General features: G+C 40.9%; 1 protein-coding gene across 1 annotated transcript in view; it reads right to left on the minus strand.

The window, feature by feature from the left end:
- Window positions 1–1,400: 1,400 nt before the first annotated feature.
- ALG14 (ALG14 UDP-N-acetylglucosaminyltransferase subunit) overlaps window positions 1,401–24,320 on the minus strand; it is an 87,576-nt gene continuing 64,656 nt past the window's right edge. Inside the window, exon 4 of the mRNA XM_012790987.3 lies at window positions 1,401–1,842. Coding sequence (XP_012646441.1) covers window positions 1,612–1,842 — 231 coding nt within the window. The 3' untranslated portion in view covers window positions 1,401–1,611. The remainder of the gene's footprint in view (window positions 1,843–24,320) is intronic.

A 24,320-nucleotide genomic window follows, 5' to 3' on the forward strand; every position in this document is an offset into this window, starting at 1 on the left:
TTGGAAAGTGCCTAGAATACTTGGCATATAGCAAGCTCTATAAAAATGTTTAATAAATATATACAGAATACTTGGCATATATATAGCAAGCCTAAACATCTCAAAATGCTAGAGAAAATTACAGCCATGACATTATGTGGTAATTACCAAAATGTATTTTTTAATGTTTTGGAAGTTTGGATTCCTGATAAATACAATCATGTTTTTATTGCTGTAACAGTGATCACCTTTTAATTTACTTTAACAATTAAACAAGAGATTTTAAAAGATACTCTGGATTGAAGCCAACTACTCGTAAAGCAAGACTGAAGTACAAAAAAAGATACTGATTTATGCTCAAGGTTCTGGAAGTCTGTGGAGTGCAAGTTGTCAGAAAGCCAATTTAATAGAGCTGCTTCCTTTATGCCAAAAGGACTCACTGGGGACATCACTGTTTCCATACAGGAAATAAAGCTTGTTGTATTTAAACAAAACTAGAACATGCCTTTTTTTTTGAGACAGTGTCTCACTCTGTCTCCCTGGGTAGAGTGCCGTGGCGTCAGCCTAGCTCACTCTAACCTAAAACTCCTGGGCTCAAGCGATCCTCCTGCCTCAGCCTCCAGAGTAGCTGGGACTACAGGGGTGTGTGACCACACTCACCTCATTTTTTCTATTTTTGGTAGAGACAGGGTCTTGCTCTTTTGCTCAGGCTGGTATCAGGAGATCTTGACCTCAAGCGATCCTTCTGCCTTAGCCTCTCAGAGTGCGAGGATTATAGGAATGAGCCACCACACCCAGCTATATACCTTTCTTTTTATAATGCAGAATACTGTAAGAAAAAAAAAACTGCAGAACAGGAAATGTTACTAATCATATAAACTCTATATTTAGTTCTAGAAAAAAAAATACAACAAAACAGTCAGAAGATAACTTGTAAGTAGTGACATGCTTTTTTTTTTTTTTTGAGAGAGTCTCCTTGTTCTGTTGCCTGGGCTAGAGTGCCGTGGCATCAGCCTAGCTCACAGCAACCTCAAACTCCTGGGCTCAAACGATCCTCCTGCCTCAGCCTTCCAAGTAGCTGGGACTACAGGCATGCACCACCATGCCCGGCTAATTATTTCTATATATTTTTAGTTGGCCAATTAATTTCTTTCTATTTTGAGTAGAGATGGGGTCTCACTCCTGCTCAGGCTGGTTTCGAACTCTTGACCTTGAGCGATCCGCCCGCCTCGGCCTCCCAGAGTGCTAGGATTATAGGTGTGAGCCACCGCGCTTGGCCAGTGACATGCTTTTTAAAAAAATTTCGGTAGATTGAGGGGTGCAAGTATGATAGTTTTTGGTTACTCGGATGAATTGCATAGTAGTGATGTCTGGAGTGATACATACTTTTACCTAGAAAGGAAATCTGGTATACAGAGGTATAAACTTTTAATGGTTACTGCTTATTAATGTTTATTTTATAAGAGAACCCTCTGTCTCTTCACTGAGTCATTTGCACATTTTTTTTCTCCTTATCATCAGTAATTTTCAGGACTTTCAGAGACTTTTACAAAATCATGTACAGTTTTTTTTTTATTCAATTATAGTAAGTATTATTGTTGACTACAAAATTCTAAAGTAAATTGCCATTTGTCAAACAATTCGCCCGAGGTACACAGATTTGGGATACTTCTCCTTAAGAGCTGGCCACTGAACAATGAAGTAATCTGAGAGATGAAACAGAATCTTTCCGGACATCGATAACGTTTCTACACGGCAGATGCTTTCAACATAGACAATGATCACTTTCTTTATTCCTAGTATCCCAAGGAGAAGGGCAGATACACAGATAGGAACACATGTTCCTGGTCCGTTACACAACACCTAAAAAAGAAAAAAAAAAAAAGTTGAAGGTCAAATTAAAATACAGAATAATAATCTAAGTGAGGCATTTTGCATTAAGAACAATCTGATCTTTGAGGAGATTTATTTATTATTCTAAACAAAGAATAATTCTTTTTATTCTTTTTTGTCTTTTTTTTGTCAAGAATCAGGATGCATCAAACTGTGTGTTTAACCCATGCACTTAGGAGGCAGGTAGGGCTGTGTTGTCTTGGCCGTCTTGCTTACCAGTTGTGTGACTTGGGCCAAATCACTTAAGTTTTAACTTCTAGCACCAGTGCCTGGTACTCGCTCAGTCAGCACTCACTGGACTGGCATGCGTTGCTCTTCTTCTAATGCTTTGTGAATCTTGGATGTCACACACTTATATAGAAAATAGATCAAATCAACTAAGATTCACTCCGTTTTCTTTAATGTACCAATTTATTCTTGATGTAGGAGAAAACGTCTTTAAGTGACTAATTATGTAGAATATTTTTGTGGGATGTGGAATCATTTTAGGGGTTCAATCCAACAAATGGAATTTTCAAGAGAAGACTACCATGGGAATGAAATTTTCCCACAATAGGGTTTAATGAATGCTTGTAACACAGAAGAGTTTTAATGCTTTTGAATTCTGCTAATTTTTATAGAAAGCCACTGGTTAAAAACAATTTAGTTGACTAACCCAACAAGAGAAATAAAAATAAACTCATAGAGCAACTACAAAGAATTTTTCTAAGTCTTTTAAGAAAATGAGAGGAAACATATTTTACAGAATTGCTGGTAAGATAATGTATTACCATGTTCAGAGGAAAAAGTGTTTTGTACAACATCTTAGTCATATGCTCATGTTGACTGAATTCATAAAACCTAATAGAGCATTTTATTCCACAAACCATAAAACAAGAGGTTTTCAGTTATCTACACATGCCTATTGGGCATGATCTAAAATGTCACATGATCTTATCAGCCCAAAGGCAACAAAACTTGGCAGATACCAGAGAATCTCAGAGTTGGAAGGGTCCCTGGATATGCTGTCTATACCAGCATGTCATGGACCCTCCCTGACAGAGAGACAGACAGACATCCTGCTTCCATTTGAACATGGTCAGGACTATAAGGGTTTGATGAAGGTCATCTGGTCTAGGCTCCATCTTCTGGAGCTGTGACCACCTGCAACACCATTTCCAGAGCTTTGGAAAGAGAGAAGGTGGCCTGTTTCAGGCTTCCCTGAAGCTCTCTACCTACAATTTAAATCCCCTTTCTGTCTTCTACAGAGAATTTTCATTTGGATTTTCTCTTGAATCACCAACTACTCAGCTGCTCTCCAGAGTGGTCTTCTTTAACCTCCCTTAAGTTGCTCCATAATCTCTCTTCATAGTGCCTCAAGGCAGTGTAATAGAAAGAAAATGGGACTAAGAGTCAGGGGAACAGGGTTAAACACACTGCGAATTAGCTCTGTGACTAGGGCAACAGCAATAACGATAATAATCACCTTGGTGCTCATCACCACTATTTATTAACAAATTGCTACAGCCAGGACCTGAACTAAACACTATATAATATATATTTCTTTTTTTACTTAATCCTCCCAGCAATCATTTGAAGCAGGTTTTATTGTTCCTTTTTGCAGATGAGGAAACTGAGGCACAAAGAGATTGGGCAAGTTGCTTGATCACGTTTAGGAGGTGAAGGAGTAATATTGCTTCAGGTCCCTGTCTTCCTATGTGACTGTTACCTTACCTGGAAATAAGTAGACTTGACACTCAATGATTTTCCCTGTCAGCTCCTGGATTTTATAATTTTATGACTCTAATTTGCCTCTAGCTTTGTCGTAAGCTTAAATTACAAACTTGCTATGAATCCTTTTAGGTTTCAGAATTCTAAAAATCTTATTAATGCAAGGCACTACTGATATTTTCGACTGGGTAATTTTTAGTTTAGGGGGCCTGTCCTGTGCATCATAGTACGCTTAGCAGCATCCCTGGCCTCTACTCGTAAGAATCCAGTAGTCAAGACAATCAAGAATGACTGCAAGCATTGGCAAATGTCAGTTGACAACCACTGCATTAATACACTCCCTAATCCTGGATAATTTGTGTTGCTTTTCTCAATCTTTTTTTCAATAATATACAACAAAACAAAAACTACAGTTAAAAAATAATATAAGGGCCGGGCGCGGTGGCTCACGCCTGTAATCCTAGCACTCTGGGAGGCTGAGGCAGGCGGATTGCTCAAGGTCAGGAGTTCGAAACCAGCTCTGAGCAAGAGTGAGACCCCGTCTCTACTATAAATAGAAAGAAATTAATTGGCCAACTAGTATATATAGAAAAAATTAGCCAGGCATGGTGGCGTATGCCTGTAGTCCCAGCTACTCAGGAGACTGAGGCAGGAGGATCGCTTGAGCCCAGGAGTTTGAGGTTGCTGTGAGCTAGGCTGACGCCACGGCACTCACTCTAGCCTGGGCAACAAAAGCGAGACTCTGTCTCAAAAAAAAAAAAAAAAAAAATATAAGGATTGCTTGTTGGATCTTGAATGTCACAAAAATATTTTCACATTGTTGCTGTTTAAAAAATGTACATATCCATGTGTTCATTTCAACATCTGGTCAACCCTCTATATACAAGCTATGTATACACTGTTAGAGATCTGTATATATGAGAGAGGGAATGATCGGGCATTTGGTGGGAGATGTATTAACAACCTGGTATAGATCAGAAGTAGAGACTATTAAGGTGAAAAGGAAAATTAAAGGTATTTTGTTTGTTTTTTATATCTCCATATTTTCAGCCACCTTACTACAAAAGTCCCTAATACAATAAAACCATAAAACCATAAATCAACAATTGAAAAAAAAAGCAAACTACTCTCAAGGGAAACCTACACTAAGGAAAGCTACTTTTAATTAAGCATGGATTTTAACTCTAAATTTTACAGCAGCCTAGGCAAAAAAAAAAATTTAAATATGGATTATGGAGCTTTCATTATTCAAGGAAGCATACCAGAGGGACTTATTCCAAAAAAAAAAACAGAATTCACCGAGACAGTCTGGTAAAGAAGATGTTAAACAATGTAATAGTTAGAGCTATCTCTTTAATTTAATAAAAAACACAGAAATATTCTTTATACTTTCATTACTCAAAATACAAATTCTCAATGATTATGGGACCTTTGTCCTGGCCATCTCTCTTCCTCACTACTTTGTAAGCTCCTTATGGGCAGGGTCCACTTCTAATACAATCTATATTTGCACCTGCAACAAAGTAGGTGCTCACTAAATTTTGCTGAAAGAAAGGAAGAAGGAAAGGAGAAGCAAGGGGGTACGGGAAAAGAGAATCCTTGCTTATCCCACATGGCTCCCTTGGCCAGATTTGACCATTTTTAACTTTAACCATACACACTTACCATAAAACTTATGTGGCTGGCTGCCCTGATGGCTGGAACTGACTGCTTTTTTAAAAAACTATCCCACATCCATCACCTTATTCTCAGTGGAACCACTGTAACCTTCATTCTCAATTTAAGCGCTTGAGTAGGGCCACACCCAGCTATAAGGAGAGGAGATATGACTCCAGCCCGACCAAATGACTCTAGTCTGACCAATCAGAGCACCAAATTTCCCTGATGAAAGTCACTGGTTCAGGGAAGAGTACATAATTTAGTCGGAAACCATACGACTTAGTGGGACGTTTGTTGGATCTGCTAAGAGTACCTTTTCTACTGTTCTGAAACCTAGGAGGATGTGGATCTGGCACTGTTAACATGTATTTTGCTACCATGTAGAGAAGCAGTGGCCAACCTTTTTGGCACCAGGGACCAGAGACCAGTTTCATGGAAGACAACTTTTCCATGGACTGAGGGAGGCAGGGACTGCCTGACACGCACCTCTTGCTGTGCGCCCCCAGCCCCTCCTAAGTTTAATGGAAGAAAATTTTTCTACAGACAGGGGGCAGGGCAGGGGTGGGTTGGAAGGTACAGCAGTGTAGTGCTGCGGCCTGGTTCCTAACATGCCACTGATCACTACTGGTCCATGGCCCGGGGATTGGGGACAGCAGAGAGAGAATGAAGCCATCACAAAGCAGAGCAGAGCTGAGAGAAGAAGATCCAGCTGTGCCTGAAAGAAACCAAAGCTATCCCTAGACTTGCCAGGTATATGAGAGAATACATTTTATTTTTGCTTCAGCCAGTTTGAATCAGGATTTCTGTCACTGGAAATAAAAAGTATACTAATTTACACAGCCCTTTATTTTGTCTAACTTCCTGACTGGCCTCTGACCATTTCTGGAGCCAACCAGTAGGTATTCAATATGTGTCTGTTGGATGAATTAACTAAATAAATAAACTTCAATAAATAAACTTCTCTGAGAACAGGGAATCAAAGAAATGTACTAAGGATAAGTTATGGGTCTAGAAAATAGAAAGAGGCCAGGACTAATATAAATATTAAGTCATGAGGGTAGATGAGCCAGATCAAGGATCAAGAATAGTTACAACATGATTGCTGCTCTGTGGACTTGGGTTGCAACAGGTTAAGTCCCAGTGACTCAAACATAACATCTGCATGTATGAAAGGACATACTGAGCTTCAGTAGGCTGAATTTGACTCCTAACTCAGTAGGAGCTCACCCTCTACCCCAGAATATGAGCCAAGACCTCTGGAGTCCTAGGTTGGTTTGTAGGCCAGAGACCATGAAGCCGAAGGTGTCCAGGAGCGAGCATGTCAAGATGAGATTGAACCAGGTGGAAGGTCCACCTAAGGCTACAATCTTAAGAGAATGGACATAGAAGCAAAGTCCAACTCTGAGGCACTGGCTCTAAAACCAGACTTTCTGACAGCCTGATGAAGGTGGAGGCTGGAGAGTGGTCATGAACTACAGGAACACAGCTGCAGGAAAGGTTTTGTTAATGAGCTCCTAAGGCCCTGGATGAAGCCAGAGAACTGAAGGCCACTGCCAAAGCTGGGCTGGCTCGGACAGGTTGCCTATATGGAGGTGACAGGTTCTGTCAAAATCAACACTTCCATTTATATAATAGGATGTTGGCTTCCCTGTGTAGACAGGTAACTGGGGGAGATGAGGAAGGGGTGGAAACACTGACATGTAGGAATAGTCAGGAGATACAGGAAGAAGAGAAGCTTGGCTGTAAGACCTAAGAGGAAGGAAATTCAGGTAAGGTGCTTTAACAACAGTTGGAGAGATAAGAGGAAAACCACAAGGTCACTTGCCCTCTAAAAACATATCAAAGATGATGAAATGTTCAATAATGTTTCTCCAGAAAAGCTGCAAAGAGAGAAGAGATCTTCAGATTTGGCCAAGAGAAGAGTAATGGAAACCTCAGAGATGGCTGCTGCAGTGAGTCATGGGGCTGGAATACAGTGCAAGGGGAGAGTGAGCATGCTCTTGGAAGAGGGGACAAGCTAAGCAGGGTTGGGGAAAGGCTTTATGGAATGGAATGTGATCGATATGTGAAGAGAAGGATCAGTGGGAACAAATGGATGCTGAGGAAGGAACTGATTATACAGAAAAGGATGAGTTCTTTCAACACCAGGAACAAAGAGTAAGAATCGAGAATATTTGGTTTATGAGGTTGGTTTGGGAAAAACTGTACTTTCTGAGAACATAATAAAGGATAAAAATGGTGGCACAGGAAGTATACCTTCTTTTGAAATATTAATAACTTTTCAGTTCAATATGAAAATTACAGAGAAGCACAAAGAAAGCGATCTTAATCTCACCAATCTGTTAACATTTTGGTATATTCCCTTCTAATTTATGTCTGTATATATATTTATATTCTAATATAAAGTATATTCATATATGCACATATGCAATTCTGAGAGCTGATATGTAAATAGTAAGTTATTTTTAGTTATATTTCTGTTTGTTTTTAAAGTATTTAAAAAATCCATGATTTTTTTAATGGCCATATGTATTTAATCCTATGGATAGCTCATAATTCATTTAACCACTCCCTTGTTAATGGAAATGGCTATTGTTAGAAATTTAAGCTGACTTTTTTTTTGCTATTCTAAATCATGTTGTTATGAGCATCTTTATATATAAACCTGTTTTAATTCTGCATTGAACTATGTTCCAGAATTCTTGCTGAGTGAGAAGTTAGAAGAAATAGCTTCAAGGATTTAAGGAAATTGTAGAAAGTTTAATAAAACAATCACTATGGATCAAGGATGCACCATATGGCCTTTTGTTTTGTTTTATTCCTGTCTAGAATCTGTGTGAGCAATTTCCCACTGTATGAGTTGTGGTAGCAGGCAGAGCCCCTCTCTCATAGCAGAAGTAAGATACTCCTTTCTAGGCCCCCTTATGGCTAGTAAATGGGCCAGTGACTTGGGCAGATGTCTCTGCCTAGAACTGACCGGGAGCAAGTGGTAGAGAAGCAGGGCTGGAGGAGAATCTGCCTTGGTGGCATGGGTGCCACTGGCAAGGTCCAGTACCCAGCGCCTGTGGTGCCAGCTGCAGCATCCACTGTCTAGCAGTGGTGGCAGCAGTGTCCCCTGAAACTAGCTCCGTGGCCATGGAATTTTGGCCATGGTTCTAGCTGCTCAGCTCCCACTTTGTCCCTCTGTGTTTTCTAAGCCAACTTCATTGGCATTCCTGGCCATTCTGAGAGTTTTCAACAGCTTTTCACTAAATTCTTTTTCTGTTTCAATCAGCCAGAGTGGACCTCTATGGTTTGCTACCAAGAACGCTAACTATGGGAGGAACAAAAATTTTTGAGAGCTTCTCTAGCAAGTGCAGAGTCAGAGAAGGAATGGATTGCATCAGAACAGTCACAGATTTCCTCAGGCAGAGCTAAAGCACTGGACCACTGTACAGGAAGCAGACAGGGTAAAACATAGATGAGGATTACAGACCGAAAACAGACTGGGGCCAGGCATGATGGCTCACGCCTATAATCTAGCACTGTGGGAGGCCGAAGTGGGAGGATAGCTTGAGACCAGCAGTTTAAAACCAGCCTGAGCAATATAGCAAGACCCCTATCTCTACAAAAAAATACACACACACATACACACACACAAAGAGACTGGGTAAGTGCTCCAGGGTGTGGGATGGACAAGCAAAAGGCCTCACCAAGAGAGGAGGAGGGCAAGAGCACTGGGCTGAAAGCCTCAGAAAACTGGACAGAGAAGCACCTGAGAGTAATGAAGGAAGTAAAGAAGAAAACTCAGTTGGAGGGCAGGTGGTGTGTAACACGTAGAGGTAATAGTTGGGGGACCAGAAGGCTGGCGGTGAAGCCCAAGGAAAGGCAGTGCTGGACGTCAGCAATCAGTGGAGGTGTACAGCAGGAAGGAAAAGGATGTGCAACAGATGGGAATGACATATTTGCTTGGCTCACGTGATGGTGCATTGTATTTCTCCTTTGTTATATATATTTAATCATCTGAATAGTAACAGTTAAACAGAAACATTTAAATATCAAAACCAACATGAAATAACCAGATAAATCCTAAACACTTGAATCACCAACTATTCAGGAACCTCAAGGTCTCTTACAATTCTATTGCTAACACAGAATTTTCAGAGTTGCCATCATTGTGTACACAGCATTTTGAGGTCTACTTTTCCACTAAGATGACTACTTCCATTCCATGTTTCTACACAAGCATTAGTTGCTCCACTGAGTAAACATGTCACAGTCCATCTAGCCACTTTCCTGCTTCTCTCTGTTTTTATTGTATTTTATTTTTTCACTCATCACTATACCAGACGATCCCATTTCTCTTTACCTAGGCATAGCTTTCATCCTTTTTTAAACCACCTCAAGAAGGTAATTAAGTTATCACTTGTTTGTGTCTAGGCTAATGCACTAAGGTTTTAAGGATACTGAATTTATTGCTGGTTCCTCAAATATTACTTACTTGCCTTTTGCTTAGTGACAACTCATAAAAAAATTCCCAATTGTCCTGTAAGATCTTGTCCCATTGATAAGTTCCCTATACAGACACTATCATTGATTACTTTGGTTTGGCCAGAATAGTCCTGTTCATTGTACATTCACATAATCCATAAAGAGGCTGAATAACATAGTGATTACGGCCCACGGCTTTGCAATCATGAAGACCTGTGTTGGCTGCTTAACAGCAATGTGATCTGGGGCAACTCATTTAGCCATTCCATGTCTCAGTTTCCCCATTCACGGATTCATTCATCCAAGAAATATTTTACTGAGCAAAGGAAATATGCCAGGTACTGTTCTGGGCATTAGGTATGTATCAGTGAACAAAAGTCCTTGCCCTGACAAAGTTTACATTTCAGTAGGTAGAAAGAAAATAACATACATAGACTCATGTGTTGCTTAACAACAGGGATACTTTCTGAGAAATGCATCATCAGGTGATTTCATTGTTGTACGAACATCAAAGAGTGTCCTTACACAAAACTAGACAGTATAGCCTACTACATGCCCAGGCTATTGCTTCTAAGCTATAAACCTGTACAGCATGATATTGTACTGAATACTGTAGGCAATTATAACACAATGGTTAAGTATTTGTGTATCTCAACACATCTAAATGTAGAAAAGGTACAGTAAAAAAATGATATAAAAGGAAGAAAGGTAAAACATATACCTGTATAGGGCACCACTTACTGTGAATGGAGCTCGCAGGCCTGGGTGAGTCACTAAATGGGTGATGTGAGTGACTGTGAAGACCTGGGACATTACAGCACACTACTGTGGACTTTATCAACACTGTACACTTAGACTACACTAAATTTATGAAAAGATTTCTTCCTTGAATAATAAACCACCTTAGCTTACTACAACTCTTTTACTTTATAAATTTTTAACTTTTTGAAAATAATACTTAGCTTAAAGCACAAACACATTGTACAGATGAATAAAAATATTTTCTTTCTTTATATCCCTATTCTATAAGATTTTTTTTCTATTTAAAAACAATATATATATATATATATAATTTTTTACTGTTTAAACTTTTTTTTTGAGACAGAGTCTCACTCTGTTGCCTGGGCTAGTGTGCTGTGGCGTCAGCCTAGCTCACAGCAACCTCAAACTTCTGGGCTCAAGCAATCCTCCTGCCTCAGCCTCCTGAGTAGCTGAGACTACAGGCACACGCCACCATGCCCAGCTAATTTTTTCTATATATTTTTAGTTGTCCAATTAATTTCTTTCTATTTTTAGTAGAGATGGGGTCTTGCTTTTGCTCAGGCTGGTTTTGAACTCCTGACCTTGAGCGATCCTCCAGCCTTGGCCTCCCAGAGTGCTAGGATTACAGGCATGAGCCACTATTTAAACTTTTTTGTTAAAAACTAAAACACAAACACAGGGTCAGGATTATTAATATCACTGTCTTCCACCTTCACATCTTGTCCCACAGGAAGGTCTTCAGGGGCAATAACATGTATGGAATTGTCACTTTCTATGATAACAATGTCTTCTTTGGGAATATCTCATGAAGGACTTGCCTGAAGCTATTTTATAATTAACTTTTTTTTTAACAAGTAGGAGTGCACTTTAAAATAATGATAAAAGTATAGTATAGGTAAATACATAAACCATAAACATTTACCAACAAGTATTATGTACTGTACTTAATTATATGTGTTATACTTTTATATGGCTGACAGCACAGTAGGTTTGTTTACCAGTGCTACACTGGGACAGCTACAACATCACCAGGCAATAGGAATTTTTCAGCTCCTTTATAATCATATGGGACTATTGTTATATACGTGGTCTGTTGTTGGCTGAAATGTCTTTATGCAGTGCTAGCTGTACATACAAATATAAAATATAAGGAAGGAGAAGGAAACAGGGTGATAAGGAGGACAAAGAAGATCTTTCTGAGGAAGTGACTTGTGAGCAGATAGCTGATGAACTGGTACAGTATTTTGGGTAGGAACATGTATCGGTTAGAGCAACAGGCAGGAAAGAGGATGCTGTAGATTTTGTGGACTGCGAATTACTGAGAGCCAACGAAAGGGTCTGGGGAGCTGGGGAGGAGTGGGAGCTTAAGGCAGATTATAGGTATACAGAAATTTTCTGCCTAGGTGAAACACTACCTCAAGGGTTTGAACTTCTTGTGGTGAATAATGTAAACAAAGATGTAGGGCAGAGTAATGGGATTGGTCCTGCTGGTTCTTAAGGGAGGTAGATAATCAGTTCTAGTGTATTCTCTTTTTGGGAATCTGTAGTGGTAAAGTGGAGAACGTCAGGGATGGGGAATGATAATCCGACCAGAAGCAAATACAACACAGGGCAAACAGTATCCACTGTGGAGATTAAATAAGATAATGTATGTAAAGCATTTAACACAGAGCTCAATAAATGGTAGTTATTATCATCTATCTAAGAGTAAAATAGTAGGATGCTATGGCATCTTTCAAATTGTAAGCGTACTGTGTGGAACAAAGGCCACACAGAGATACAAGAAGACTACATGGGCTGCACCAACCTTGTCCTCAAGGCCTGTCACTCTGTCACAGGCATGACATTGACCTGGCATGACTCATCCTACCCTTCAGAGAAAACCTGATAACAGTAACCTCACCATGAATTTTGGTTTCTTTATCTTCCAGTCATATTTTTTGCCCTGCCCAATCTATTCCAAGTGATATATATTAATATATAAACAAACGATAAGAAGAGCCTAATTACCAAGAGTGTATTTTTCTGGATTTCTATAGACAGTGGATGACTAAAGCATTCCTGAGCTTCCCCTGCTCTGGATGTGCAGTGCCCTTGTAGTGTACTTCTGAGCCTGTGGCCAAATGGCCTTGAAGGTCCGTAGCTTTAACACAGTGAACAAGCCTGAGCTTGTCTATTTCAAGACAAGAGTAGGCTATTTTGCCCTTGTGTGGGAAACAAGACTTCCCAACTTACTTCTGACCATCTTGACTTTCTGGGTTTGGGCTGAGCTACAGGAGTAGCTAAATCAGTGGCACAGACATCTAGACATCAGGCTCCAATGTCCCATGCACAGCTCAGGGATGCCCAACCGTGGTTTTGACGCATGTCAGTAACACCCTACAGATCCAAGGCTCTACACAGCCTAGACGCTCCATACACGTTGATGGCCACTTCTCGACTGTAAGAGCTCACCGGTTGTCAGTACCCGCACTGGGCTGGTATTTCATTTCCCTGCTCTGATGTTCCGTCATAAAAAATAAATACATAAATAAAATAAAAACCTAAAAATCTTTTCGTCGGAATGGTCAGGCCATGCCTGCTTAGCACCATCACTGACAATCATTGTTAGGCCAACCAAACTGTTTTTTCAACCTTGCTGGCTGTTCCTACTTTCAGCTGAGGAAACTGAATCTTTTAGTTTTCCTGTTCTCTGGACCAAATGGTCAAGGTGACGATTTCCTGCCTTCTTGATCGTTTTTGTTTTCATTGTATTTTCAACCCTCTGAAATGTTTTCATCGAGGTCTTTGAACATACTAATCCAGTATTTTGTCTTTTTGTTTTCCCAAACCCTGTATTAAGCAGCCCTCTCAGAAGCACAGATAGCAAGAGCTAGATGCAGCCTCAGGGAATCATTTAGTTCAAACCCTCCCCTTCAGCTTAAGGAGGAAGGGAAAGAAACTGACATTTACTGGGCAACTACCACTTGCTAGGCATAGAGTCTAAGTGAGGCAGGTTACATAACTACCTCATTTAAACTTTAGAATAGCCCTGGAAGGTAGGGGTTGCTATCCTCATTTTTCAGACAAGGAGACTAAAGCACAGAGAAATTAAGTGTCCTGCATAAGATCATACAGCTATGTTAGGGACTTAGTTGAAACTCAAACCCAGGGTTTTTTTTTTGAAGACTAGACCAGGGTTCTCCATTCCACCATACTGGCCCAGGCTTGGGCCTGCCAACCAGATCCAGCGTTAGTTAGAAATGGGCTTAAGGCAAGGGGGCCCCAGGAGAGATTATGACACAGAATTTAATTAAAGTTAATTGTTATTAAACTTTTATGGCTTTAATAGAGAAATCAGTGGCAGACTGTGACAAGCTATTGGACTAAGATGGATTAGGAAAACTTTTTAGCAGAGAAAATGGTGAAATGGTTAATATTTTCAAAGGAAAAGGGAGTATCCTTTCTAAACAGGAAGAACTGGCTTGAATTCAAAATAATTATATAACTCTTAATATCTGTCAAGGCACTCTCAAGTAGGTAAGTGATATTTTCCCTGTGACCCTTCCCCAATTTTTGTACATGTACCTATGTATTAAATTTCTATCATGCTGAACTGAAAATTGGTCAGCAGTTTTCCCTATTTTATGTGCAGAGTGTTTTTGCAGTATAAAAGAAAAAGTTTAAGAATTTTTATAGAGGATTATCTGATTCCTTAATTTTGAGTCAAAAGGATATATAAGAGTACTTGTTTATGAGATTCTAGTCGTGTGTGTGTGTGTGTGTGTGTGTGTGTGTGAGAGAGAGAGAGAGAGAGAGATACAAAAATAGAAAGAGATAGACACATACATATACTCGAAGACAATGAAGCAGAGGCAAGAAAACAGAATTTGAGATGCATTAAGTAGCTGTACTGTTGATATGGTTAAAGAACATGGTATTTAGAGCCAAGTTTGACTTCCACACCTTAAATAAGCTGTCAAGGTCCTTCAAAGAACATGTGCTCTGTGCATTCAGGTATTCAAAGGTTGTTTTCCTTAAACTGTCCATTATGCATTTTCCCCAATCCTAGCAATGGTACACCTGACCCCATTCTGCAGAAGCAGAATGACACTGCTTGTCAATTCTGGAGTGTTTTTGAGTTTTTTTTTTTTTTTTTTTTATTGACTTCAAGTTTAGCTGAGTGATGTTAAAAATGCATGGGTGCACTAATGACTCTTATTATAGACCCAAGACAGGAGCACTGGTAGGACCTGAGGGAAGCAATGAGTTTATCTATTTAGAGAGGACCCTGCTGAAACCACCTAGTAGAGAAGCGACTATGCTAGCGCTTCTCAGGCTTCCACATCACATTCACCCAGGGGTACTTATCAAAAATGCAGATTCTTTCTAAATCAGAATCCCTGGATCTAGGGCCCAGGAATATGAATTTCAAAGAAGTTACCAGATGATTCTGGTGTACACTAGAGCTTGGAAATCTTTGCTCTCCACTACAGAAAGGTGGCTGTCAATCTTCGGGCATGGTGCCCCTACTTACTACAAAAGAAGATTGTGTGTACTAAAGGGGAAAGCAGTGAGAAGGAGATGTGGGTACTGGTGATCTGCCAAAGGCCATTCTTTCTTGTCCTGCTCAAAACCACATTAGGGGCAAGCAGCACAGCTGAACCCATCTGGAAGGGCTTTTCAGTGAGCCTGAGGTTCCCAATAGCAGAGAGAACTGCCAGATATTGGGGGACTCAGCCAGAATGCTCCTCCATCTGTGGGTTAGACTTATGAAATCATCTCTTAGAAAGCAAGTATCCCTGGGGCAAGTCTTATCTGAAGGGCTAGAATTTAGCTCCTTAATTATTTGTTAATGCTTTAAGAAGGAGTAGTTAACAGCATCCTGATAATACGGACAAGATGGGATACAGGGAGTCCCTTGAGGGTAGGAGAGTGGCAAGGCACGATATCCCACACCACTCAAAGTCATCTTGGCTGCCAAGATGTCCCATCCCATCCCTGCTAAAAGAGCACAAGGGGGAATGGTTTGTTGTACATGCTTGGGTCTTTGGGGAGGTGGAGGCTGGATAAGCAGGGCCTCATTGGAGGGGCTCAGTCTGTCAGTAGTGCCAGAGTGAAGCCTCTCCCAGAGTAGTCTTTTTGTTTATTTCTTTTTGAGACAGGGTCTCACTCTGCTTGGGCTAGAGTACAGTGATATCATCATAGCTCACTGCAACCTCAAACTCCTCAGCTCAAGCTATCCTCCTGTCTCAGCCTCCCAAGTAGCTGGGACTACAGGCATGTGCCACCATGTCTGGCTAATTTTTTTTCCATTTTTAAGAGAGTTGGGGTCTTGCTCTTGCACAGGCTGGTTTTGAACTCCTGGTCTCAAGTGATACTCCCACCTTGGTCTCCCAGAGTGCTGGGATTACAGGCATAAACTGCTTTGCCTGGTCCCAGAGTAGTCATACATGGAGGGGCAGCAGGTTTTAATCCAGCAGGTAGTCTGGGAAACAATTTGCCTGACCAAAAGCCAAATTTTGTCAAAGAAGAGATTCTTAGCCAATATAGTGAGAATACTAAACCTCTAGGTTTTCCAATTCAAATATGGACCCTCCTGTTTCTTGAAACAATAGTTTTTATCTAATTGCAACCCAGATGGGGTATTTGAGATGCTAAAAGTCCAGGGAAAAGATAGCGGTGAAAGCATGGGCTCTGGAGTCAGACTGCCTGGGACTGAATCCTGGCTCTACCATTTCCTACCTGTGCAACCCTGGGTGGGTTATCTCACCTCTCTGTACCTCAGTTTCCTCATCTGTAAAATGGGGATTAAGTCAGGTAAGATCTGCTAAGCACTTAGATCCCATATTGGTTGCTGTTATTATTCTTAGTTTCTCTGCCTAGGGCTGGCTTACAACAAATTCCAAAAGATGGGTCTTGGAGCTGAAGGGGAGGGAAGGAGAATCGTTGTGGCATCTGCATGGCTGATGTTATTCCAAGATTGACAGTGGCTCTTTTGACTAAATGACAGTCTTCTCTCCTCCCCCGAGTCCTGCTGAGGGCATTGCTGGGCCGCGGTCCAGGCATCTTCTGCCAGGGCAGCAGGTTCTCAGGTTCTTATGAAGAGCCTTTTAAGGGAAAAAGAGGTGGGGATGGAAGGAGGGAGAATAAACCACTATTTTGTGTAGTTCAGCTAGCAGGGCAAATAACATAACAAAGTTATTTGCTGCAGGGCTTCTCAGGGTAAGATTTAAAATAAAGTCCTGTTGGAGAATGCAGACAATCCATTCTAGGGTGTACAATGGAAATATCTTAGCCAGGATTGAATTACGCTTCCTGAGTCTAACAGAGCGTTTCCAGGGAGAGGAGGCGCCACGCAGCGCTGCTGCTCGCCCACTGTTGCCCGTGCCTCCCGCCTCCACTGGCCGGCTAGCCCCATTCCGCCTTCCCTGCCAGCCCACCGTGGAGAGAGTCTTTGAAACAGAGACTGGGTCTGAAAGCAAAGCCAGGCTCCCTTTGGTTGGGGAAAGTGTGGAAGGGAACTGGGGCAAGGCACACATATGTGACAGACACTGACTTTAAATCTGACGTTAATTATAAGCAAATGTGTTATGATCCATGTTGTAATTCTAAAAACTACCACCAGCCCATCACTCTGTGTTGTCTCATCTACATGACTTTACTGAGAAATTCATTCATGAATTCAATCCTTATGACCTGAGCAGAAGGGCAGCACAGTACGATGATTACAGATGCTGTCATCTCAGGCTATCTGGGTTTGAATCCTGTCTCTGCCACTTAGCCATCAGACTCTGGGCAAGTCAATTTTCTTTCTTATGCTCCAGTGTTTTTATTCACAAAATGGGGATACAAGTGGCAAGTAATGGACTCATAGGGTTGCTGTGAGGATTAAATATGTGTAAGGTATTACAGTGGTACTTCGCATTTTTCTTGGCACTAGGGCTTGGGAAGATGAGTAAGCCATCGGGGAGTTTACAATCTAGAAATGTGGTATTGCATTCAGTCCCTATCACATGCTTTGCACAAAAGCAGTACACAACTAAAGTCTCATGGGAAGCCTGTAGAAATTGCTCATTCACTGTTGGGTGTTTAGAGGTGCTGGCTAGTTTAACATCACAAAATACCTCAGAAAAAACAGTGGTTTTATACAATACTTCTACAAACAAGAACAAAAACCCTATAACATGTCATTAGTTAAAAACGCCATGCTCCAATTCTGAAAGTCTTTAAAACTAAGAAATGGAGGGAAAAGCTTCAGTCTTTAAACAGATGGAGAAAACAGTTTTTCATTGTTTTATTACAGTGTGCATTCACTGTTGACATGCTCAATAATGCTCTACTATGAGGGGCACAGAGTGCTAAGTCCAATTTATCAATAAAAACTTTTAAAAATATATAGATTAAAAGAGGTGAAAGAAGAACAGTATGGACTATTCTAAAGCCATAAAGTCATTTTCCATTACTTCCTCTTCCACCCTCCAAGAAAGAATATTCACCAATCTTTTCTTGGTTCTGTTTTTAGACCTTTGTTTTAAAATCTAAAAGTTCTTGTAACATCCTATAAAAACAGACTACAAGGAGAGAGCCCATCGGAGGGATCAAATTCCCTCCATCCCAGGCAATTTAAGGGAAAAGAAGAATGCAATTTTTAAAAACCCAAAGAAAACAAAGACATAGTCCACACTATAAAAAATCTCTAGCTAACTATCCAATTAAGTACTTCTGTTAGATCTGTCTTTTGGAAAAACTGAAAACGAGGCTTCATGTGCTTTATTTGAATGGTTAGACATAATTATACATAAGCCAGGAGAATCCATGTCATCTTGGAATTCTTGAAAGCAAGTAGGCCCCAAATGTCCCCAACACACTGACTTACTTCTTTTTCCACCTATCCCTTTTTCCTATCCCGTCTCTTTCTCTCTCTGTAGTGAGTGAAAGGTATATCTCTGTGTTAGACCATATCTTGCAATTTTAAGCAGCGGATTCTCTCTCCAGCCCTCTCTTGGGGGACTGGTCCAGCTCTTCTTACTGGCCAAATCCATGTCTCTGGCTCCAACTGTCTTCCTCAAGCCAGATTCCTACTGGTTACCCTCTAGTCCTGCTGGGGAAGGGCCTCTGGCAGCACTGTCTTTTAAAATCCTACTATTTTAACATTAAGAAACAGTCCTCCTGTCTGACATATTTTTCTCTCTTCCCCTTCTCATCCAAACCCTGCCAATTCTACTCTGAAAGCCTCTCAAATCTGGGCATTGCTCTTGATCTTCACTGCCCCTACCTGGTGTGGGCCATCTCCCCATCATCTGGTTCACCCAAGCCTCCTAGGAACATTCCCAGCCTCGGCCCCTCCTCCTCCACTTCTCTCTCCACAATGCTGCTACGTGACTTTTCCCTACAATACAAATTTGATCATGTCATCATTTATCTGCAATGGTTTCTTCCTGCCTTCAAAATATAGTCAGACACCCCATTAAAAGTTTTCCTAAAACTCACTATCTATCTTGTTGTTCTTCTTTATTGTGGTTTCAAGGCTCACCTGGATTATTTTCTATGGTAGTAGAGAGACTGCATAAGTATTGTTCCATAAGTATTGTTCACAAAAATAAATGTGAGAAATGAAGAAATATTTTTCTCAAGTAATGAATAATACCTGTTTGTAGCCAGTGTACCTGTTTGTACACTTGGGTGACTGTTCAGGTCCAACCAGTTTTATAGTTCTAAGGCAGACTTAATTGTTCCCAGTGCTTTATTTGTCCAAATTAATGAGTTTTGTAATACATAAACCAGGATTAGCAAGGATTTGGGCAGTGTGAATTAATTCAACCTATGCTTACTGGATATGAAAAGCTTTAGGACCAGTCTCCTCACTTTTTTTAAAAAAACAGGAGTGAAGAGGGGGAAAATGACCAAATTGAGGGTTCAGAAAGAGAAGGGGAAGAAAGGGCAACAAAAATCTATCATGCCTACTGAATGAACAATTCTACCTCAGGCTGGTCCTGATAAAAAACAGCAGTTAACATACTCAAATTCTTTGTTAATAGTGTCTTATTTCATTTTAGTCTCCACAGCCACAATAGGAGGTAGCTATGATTGTTCATATTTTGTAGGTGAGGAAATAGACTAGTAATATTTATCTTATTTACTATAGTGATCACTGGGTAAGTACAATATTGGCTCAGAGTTGAGGGGGGATACCCAACTGTCCTGTTTTCTAGAGGGAAGGGAATTTCCAGGTCCCAGCAGGGAAGAGTAGGATCTTTCCTTCTCAGCCTTCTCATTCTACTCTTCCCTAGGGAGAAAGTGTGGCCTGCTTGACCCATGAGTTTAAGAGAACAGATTGGGGATTCTCAGCTCAGCAAGCCCCCATGGGCTTTTTCACTCATTTTTATCAGCTTGTCTGTTGTCAATATGAGACTATCCTCTATACCCTGACTAGTGTGCTGAACAGAGAAGAAGAGAGGCAAACCTGCAGTCTGATGTAGGACAGAAGTATCAGGAGACCCACGGTGGCTGCGTATATAAGCCGCATCCTCCAACCTGGCTTTTATCAGTTGATAAAGCTAATAACTTGATTTCTATGTCTTATTTCTCAATTAGTTGTGAAGAAAAGTGTGGAAGACAAGAGGCTATTAACTGGCTCCCTAAAAGCCAAATACAAGGCACAAATATAGGTATTCAATAAATATTTATTAAATGAATGAATTAATTTGTCCAAGGCCACACAGGTAAGAAGCAAGAATAGAGACTTGAATCCATACCTGACAGAAAAGCCCATGGGTTTCTAAAATTACACTTCAATGCTTCTTCTACAGTGTTCTATGTCTAGGCTTCAGTTCACGCTTCAACATGGCTTCCAGGCAATTGGATGCACTGCTTGGTGTCGGCACTAATACCTTAAAATACTTGTTTGCCTAAGCATGTTGCTGATATTCTGTTTTTCTGTAACAGTGCTGAGGGGTGAGTTTAGCATGTCTGCTTGCTGTCGGCTATGTCAGGGGCCGACACTGACTGAGCCCACTAGGTACATGAGGAGGGACCTGGAAGGTCTGGAGAAGCAGTGGAGTGGCCCCCACAGCACAGACGGGGAGGAGAAAGCAGCAGCCAAGCATGCAGCTGGATGAGCACTGCAGGGGCAGGCAGGGCAAGAGACTGCGGACCAAGGAAAGAAGGCCAAGGGCCCACCAGGGACCAGGGGGTTTGGGGACTGGGAAGAAGGCAGGGAAATGAAGACGAACATAAAAATCCCAGGAGAACAAAAGGCTGAAGAGAAAAATATGTCCGAACAACAAGAATAGAGGGGAGAGAGACAGATAAAAGAACAGGAGTAAATCACATGCTATGAAAATAGCCACAGACTGATTTTCCATTTCATGTCAAAATGATGAAAAGTGAGAGGCGGCCTATGTGCCAGTAGCTTTCAGAAACTCAGAAATAAAACACCCTGGTTGAAAATAGTTTGGGGAGCCAGAGGATGACAAGATTCCTCCTGCAGGCAAAAGCGAAATTAAAGTAATGATAGCATCTCTTACCCTTCCCTACCCCCAGTCACAAAGGAGGGGGGCGCTGTTTGGCTGGCACCCACGTATGAGCTCAGCGGGACCCTGTTCTGACTGAGCTAATAGAGTTGCTTTTTAAGAGTATCCGGTAGAACTCAGGATTGTGTGCTCACAAACACCATATAAAAACAGGGTCATCTTTGCCTTTCACGCAGTTTTTTTCCCATTCTGTTTAAAGGCTGGGGGCTTAGTCTTTTCCATCCCTCACTGGAGTAGCACACAAAGAATTCTCTGACACACTGCACCCACTGCAGATGAAAGCGCTTAAGTGTGAGTGAAAGCAACAATGTTTGGAGTGACATTTACTAGCTGAAAACAGTGAAATTAGAGCGTTCCAGTTCGTAGGGATTAAATGTCAGCCTTTAAACATTTAGCAATTAACCATGGAAGTTTTTAAAATGCAGGATTCAGTTTTAATACTGCAAACAGCACTTAAGACATATTAAAGAAAGACTTTTTAAAGCAAGGAAACAACTGATCTATAGGCTGAATAAGAATATTTATTTTCAGTTGAAAGCAAATGAACTGCGTGACAGTTACCGAGTTTAGCTCAACAGTACCATAAGGGCTCGCTGTCTTTCACCATCCCACATTAATAAGAGAAGGGGGACATTCCCACACTTCATATTTTGGAAGATACAAGTCAAAATCTAAAACACAGTAGTTTCCAGGCACTTAATTTTCCCAGTGCTTGTGGACTTTAAAGGATCCAAGGGTTTTTACATTATTGTTTTAGAATGAATGCCTTTTAATGGACCAAAAAAATTAGAGGGGAAAATAGATCACTTTTTTTAAAGAATATTTTCCATGAATAAATGTATTTATAGCAAAATTGGCTATAATTTCTAAGTATAACCTCCATTTTTGTGACTAAGTCATAAAACTTCAGAATGTGACAATATCAGCAGTCCTTTCATTCAAAATCAGCTAGTAAGCACCTTCTCTATTATGCTTACTATGAGGTGTTGGACAGAAATACAAATCCAATGATAATGGGTAACATTTCAAGCTTTGTTTTAAATACCTTAGAAGCACTGAATTTAATTTTCAATATCTTTATGAGGTGGTTGCTACTGTCCTCATTTTACAGATAAGAAAGGGGGGAGGGGTGCTTGAAGAGATTAGGGACTTTACCCAGAACTATAGGACTACTAAATTATGTGGGATTCAAACTCTGGCCATTGACTCCAAAGCCTGGGTAATTAACTTCTACTCAAGGCACTCTCAGTGTAGCAGAGACCACAGAGAGGTGAACAAATAAAGTTTAACTCAAGAAATGCCACAGTGAGAATATGAACAGAGACACATTGAGTAGTTCAGGTCTGGGAAGACCTCACTGAGGAAAAGACATTTAAGCTGGTGCACGAGGAGTCTTTCCAGGTGAAGAAGCAACGGTTACTCTAGTAACCAAAGTTTAGAGGGCTCGATGTGTCCAAGGACTGTTTAGAGTTCAGTGTGTCTTTGAAGGGGGCGGGGCTGAGGCAGGGACACAAAGCTGTTACAACAGCCCAGATGAAGAGGAAAAAGGAGGACAGAGCAGGGTAACGGAGCAGGCCAGAGTCAGGAAAGGCTTCTGAGCCAGAGGCAAAATTATCTGGTGACCAACTGGACACAGGTGGTGAGGGAGATGAAACCCCAGCTAATTTTTGGACTATCGTATAGTTTAAGACTAAGAATTAAAGAGGTAAAACAGATTGGGAATCAGGGTAGGGAACAGGAAGAGTATACTTCAGTTCAATTTTAGAAAACTGAGTTTGAGATACTTGAGGAACATCTTGGCATTCTCTACTTTAACAAACATTGAGTATCTCCTGCACCAAGCACTAAGGAAATGAAAAACTGGGCCCTGTCCTCCTGGAGTTCATGTACTGTACAGTGTGGTTCTCAATGGGTGGCAACATACAGGGGAACTTATAAGGACATCTGTGGTTGTTATGGTGACTCAGGGGTGCTATTGTATAGTGGACAGGTACCAGAGATAATCCGCTCTGTTGCCTAGGGTAAGAGTGCAGTGGCGTCATCATAGTTCCCTGCAGCCTCAAACTCCTGGGGCTCAAGTGATCCTGCTGCCTCCGTCTCTTCAGTAGCTGGGACTACAGGCACACGTCACCAGGCTCAGTTAATTTTTGTGTTTTTCTTTTTAGAGATGGGGTCTTGCTATGTTGCCCAGGCTGGTCTTGAATTTCTGGCCTCAAGTGATCCTCCCTCCTCAGGCTCCCAAAGTGCGAGGATTATAGGTATGAGCCACCACAACCACCTCCATCTTAACTTTCAAATGTCCCATCGGACATCCAGGTGGGTGATAATCCATTTATAGTTGTCTGAGCCTAAAACCTAATTCTGTTTTATATAGAAAGACAAAATTATTTTTTGGTATGATATATACACTCAATTGTCCCAAATAGAACCTCCATGGAAACTGAGGTAAGATCGTACTTTGTTTTGTTCGAAACTTTATGTTCACTATTTAAGAAAATTATACCATGGGCAGCAAAACTGCTTACAGTTTTTGGGTTACCAGTGCAATGCACCTGGATCAGTCTAAACTGTAGCTGTCATACTCATGGTGAGTCTACATTCAGAGTCTATCCACTTGATTATGTCTCTTGATGTGGTCAGGCCTGGATATTTACATATTATAAAATGTGTAATTTAGTTACAAATTATTTTCCTTTCATTTCTCCTTTTTATTACAATTAGGGAAATATATTGCATTTTTGGAATTATAAACACAAGTTATATTAACTATGAATTTCGTTTCAGGATAGAAAAGGATGTGTTACAAAAAGGACACATTGGATGTGAGGGCGATCTGGTGGCGACATCTGTCACCCCACTGATCGCCAGGGTTGATTCATCTGATCTGGCTGGCCAGGCGGGTGTCCCCTTCCTCCTTCACAGCTCCATGTGCACCCCTCCCAAAGCCGCACACACTTGGTTGAAGAGGAGGACCTTTCCTGATAGAGGAGAACCGTTCTTTGGTCAAGGGTATACGAGTAGCTGCGCTCCCCTGCTAGAACCTCCAAACAAGCTCTCAAGAAGGACACATTAAGTTTAAGAACCACTAGTGAGAGGCAGACATATATAGATGGAATTGAATACAAGGGAACCCATGAAAACATTTCTGAGAGGTAAAAAGTATAAAAGGAGGAGGAGGAGGAAAAGAGTATATTGGCCATGGAAGATCTGGGAAGACCCGTGCATGATATGAATAGGTGAGGCCTGATATCCTGTGTTAGAATAACTCCAGAAATGTGGGGCTTAGTACCTGCCTCCAGTGATGCCCATTCATTTTGGTATGGCTTTAATTTG

The sequence above is a fragment of the Microcebus murinus genome, chromosome 2, assembly GCF_040939455.1.
Source record: "Microcebus murinus isolate Inina chromosome 2, M.murinus_Inina_mat1.0, whole genome shotgun sequence".
NCBI lineage: Eukaryota > Metazoa > Chordata > Mammalia > Primates > Cheirogaleidae > Microcebus > Microcebus murinus.